This window comes from Gadus chalcogrammus, chromosome 3, assembly GCF_026213295.1.
Source record: "Gadus chalcogrammus isolate NIFS_2021 chromosome 3, NIFS_Gcha_1.0, whole genome shotgun sequence".
NCBI classification, from domain to species: Eukaryota; Metazoa; Chordata; class Actinopteri; order Gadiformes; family Gadidae; genus Gadus; species Gadus chalcogrammus.
In genome coordinates this window covers 26,416,429-26,418,928 of record NC_079414.1, presented here as the reverse complement: position 1 = coordinate 26,418,928, position 2,500 = coordinate 26,416,429, and the positions used below count along the sequence as shown (strand labels likewise).

The following is a 2,500-nucleotide window of genomic DNA, read 5'->3' as shown; positions in this document are numbered from 1 at the left end:
CTCCCTATCGCCCCCTCTCCGTCTTCTCTCCCCCTCAGCATCAACCCAAACCCCTCCCCCCTCCCTCCATAATCTCCAACCCCGTCCCCTCTGCCCCCACTCACCTCTTCGTCCATGTCCAGGGGGGCCTTGATGCTGGTCAGGCCCCCCAGGGCCTCAGCGACGGCCGTCTGGTCCCTGTAGAGCGGCAGCACGCTGAAGGCGAAGCCCAGCTCGTCGATGGGCAGGTTGTAGCGCCGGGCGTGGTTCTGGAGCGTCCCTGCAGGGCGCAGGAGGCACCGCAGGGGAGGAGGAGTCAGAGGGTTAGAGAGGCAGAGGAGGAAGAGGAGGACGAGGAGGAAGAGGAGGAAGAGGGTTAGAGTGACAGAGGAGGTAGAGGAGGAAGAGGAGTCAGAGGGTTAGAGAGGCAGAGGAGGAAGAGGAGGAAGAGGGTTAGAGAGGCAGAGGAGGAAGAGGAGGAAGAGGAGGAAGAGGAGGAAGAGGAGGAAGAGGAGGAGGAGGAGTCAGAGGGTTAGAGAGGCAGAGGAGGAAGAGGAGGAAGAGGAGGAAGAGGAGTCAGAGGGTTAGAGAGTCAGAGGAGGAAGAGGAGGAAGAGGAGGACGAGGAGGAAGAGGGTTAGAGAGACAGAGGAGGAAGAGGAGGAAGAGGAGTCAGAGGAGGAAGAGGAGGAAGAGGAGGACGAGGAGGAAGAGGGTTAGAGTGACAGAGGAGGTAGAGGAGGAAGAGGAGGAAGAGGAGTCAGAGGAGGAGGAGGAGTCAGAGGGTTAGAGAGGCAGAGGAGGAAGAGGAGGAAGAGGAGGAAGAGGAGGAAGAGGGTTAGAGAGACAAAGGAGGAAGAGGAGGAAGAGGAGTCAGAGGAGGAAGAGGAGGAAGAGGAGGAAGAGGAGGAAGAGGGTTAGAGAGGCAGAGGAGGAAGAGGAGGAAGAGGAGGAAGAGGAGGAGGAGGAGTCAGAGGGTTAGAGAGTCAGAGGAGGAAGAGGAGGAAGAGGAGGAAGAGGAGGAGGAGGAGTCAGAGGGTTAGAGAGACAGAGGAGGAAGAGGAGGAAGAGGAGGAAGAGGAGGAGTCAGAGGGTTAGAGAGGCAGAGGAGGAAGAGGAGGAAGAGGAGGACGAGGAGGAAGAGGGTTAGAGAGACAAAGGAGGAAGAGGAGGAAGAGGAGTCAGAGGAGGAAGAGGAGGAAGAGGAGGAAGAGGAGTCAGAGGGTTAGAGAGTCAGAGGAGGAAGAGGTGGAAGAGGAGTCAGAGGGTTAGAGAGACAGAGGAGGAAGAGGAGGAAGAGGAGTCAGAGGGTTAGAGAGACAGAGGAGGAAGAGGAGGAAGAGGAGTCAGAGGGTTAGAGAGACAGGAGTCAGAGGAGTCAGAGGGTTAGAGTGACAGAGGAGGAAGAGGAGTCAGAGGGTTAGAGGAGTCAGAGGAGTCAGAGGAGTCAGAGACTCTGTTTGAATCTTCCGACTCCTTGGACTCCTCTAAGAATACATTCCCATTGAGAATCAAAAGAATAAAAGAAAATAAAGAATCTGAATTGGAATATTCTGAATCAGAAAGATCAAAATAAGCTGGATCTAAATCTGAATCAGAGGAATCGTACTCCTAAACAACAGCAGATGACCAAGAATACGTCTTCGTACGGTGCAAACAAGACACACAAAATACTTAAAGGGACTATCGAGCATTACAAAATGTGTAGAATATATTCGATAAAAGATACGGTTCATGTCGGGACCATTGATGATGAATATTGGAGCAGGCGGTTCTCCGCAGTGAACCAGTTTAAGCGGTCGATCCCAGCCCTCTCTCTGAACGGCGGGTCTGGTGTAACGACTCCAGGAGGGCAGAGAGGAGCCAAGCGTTCTAAAGGTCAAACCTCTGAGTGCCACTAATCACGTGTCACAGAGCGACAGGATCGTACCGGTGAGGAAGCCCTGGGGGAAGAATAATCCGGAAATCCAGAACGATTTGGGCTGACCGCGTGTGATCCAGCTCTGGAGAGGCAGAGGAAAGGGGAGAGATTAGGACTCTCATTGGGGTTTGATTAAGCAGAGAGAGAGAGAGAGAGAGAGAGAGAGAGAGAGAGAGAGAGAGAGAGAGAGAGAGAGAGAGAGAGAGAGAGAGAGAGAGAGAGAGAGAGAGAGAGAGATAGAGAGAGAGAGAGAAAGAGAGACACTCTTTATTAGGGAGAGAAGGCGTTTTATGTAGCTTTTCTTTACATTCATTTAATTTTCAAAATGTTACAATTATTTCTATATGGACACCTGTATGTTATGCTGTATTGTTATAGTTTGTATATATTGTTGCAACACTGTTTGTTTACCACAATAGTCATGACAATAAAGCTTTTTCAATTGAATTGAATTGAAAGAGAGGGACAAAGAGAGAGAGAGAGAGAGAGAGAGAGAGAGAGAGAGAGAGAGAGAGAGAGAGAGAGAGAGAGAGAGAGAGAGAGAGAGAGAGAGAGAGAGAGAGAGAGAGAGAGAGAGAGAGAGAGAGAGAAAGAGAGCGAT

The 2,500-nt window shown here is 51.4% G+C and overlaps 1 protein-coding gene across 1 annotated transcript in view; it reads right to left on the bottom strand.

Annotated features, from left to right (window-relative positions):
- The window catches only part of dnah6 (dynein, axonemal, heavy chain 6), an 82,436-nt gene that overhangs the window by 2,778 nt on the left and 77,158 nt on the right, over positions 1–2,500 (bottom strand). The window contains exons 69-70 of the mRNA XM_056587316.1: positions 1,909–1,981; positions 105–259 (exon numbers count right to left, since the gene is read on the bottom strand). Of these exons, the coding sequence (XP_056443291.1) occupies positions 105–259; positions 1,909–1,981 (228 nt within the window). The remainder of the gene's footprint in view (positions 1–104; positions 260–1,908; positions 1,982–2,500) is intronic.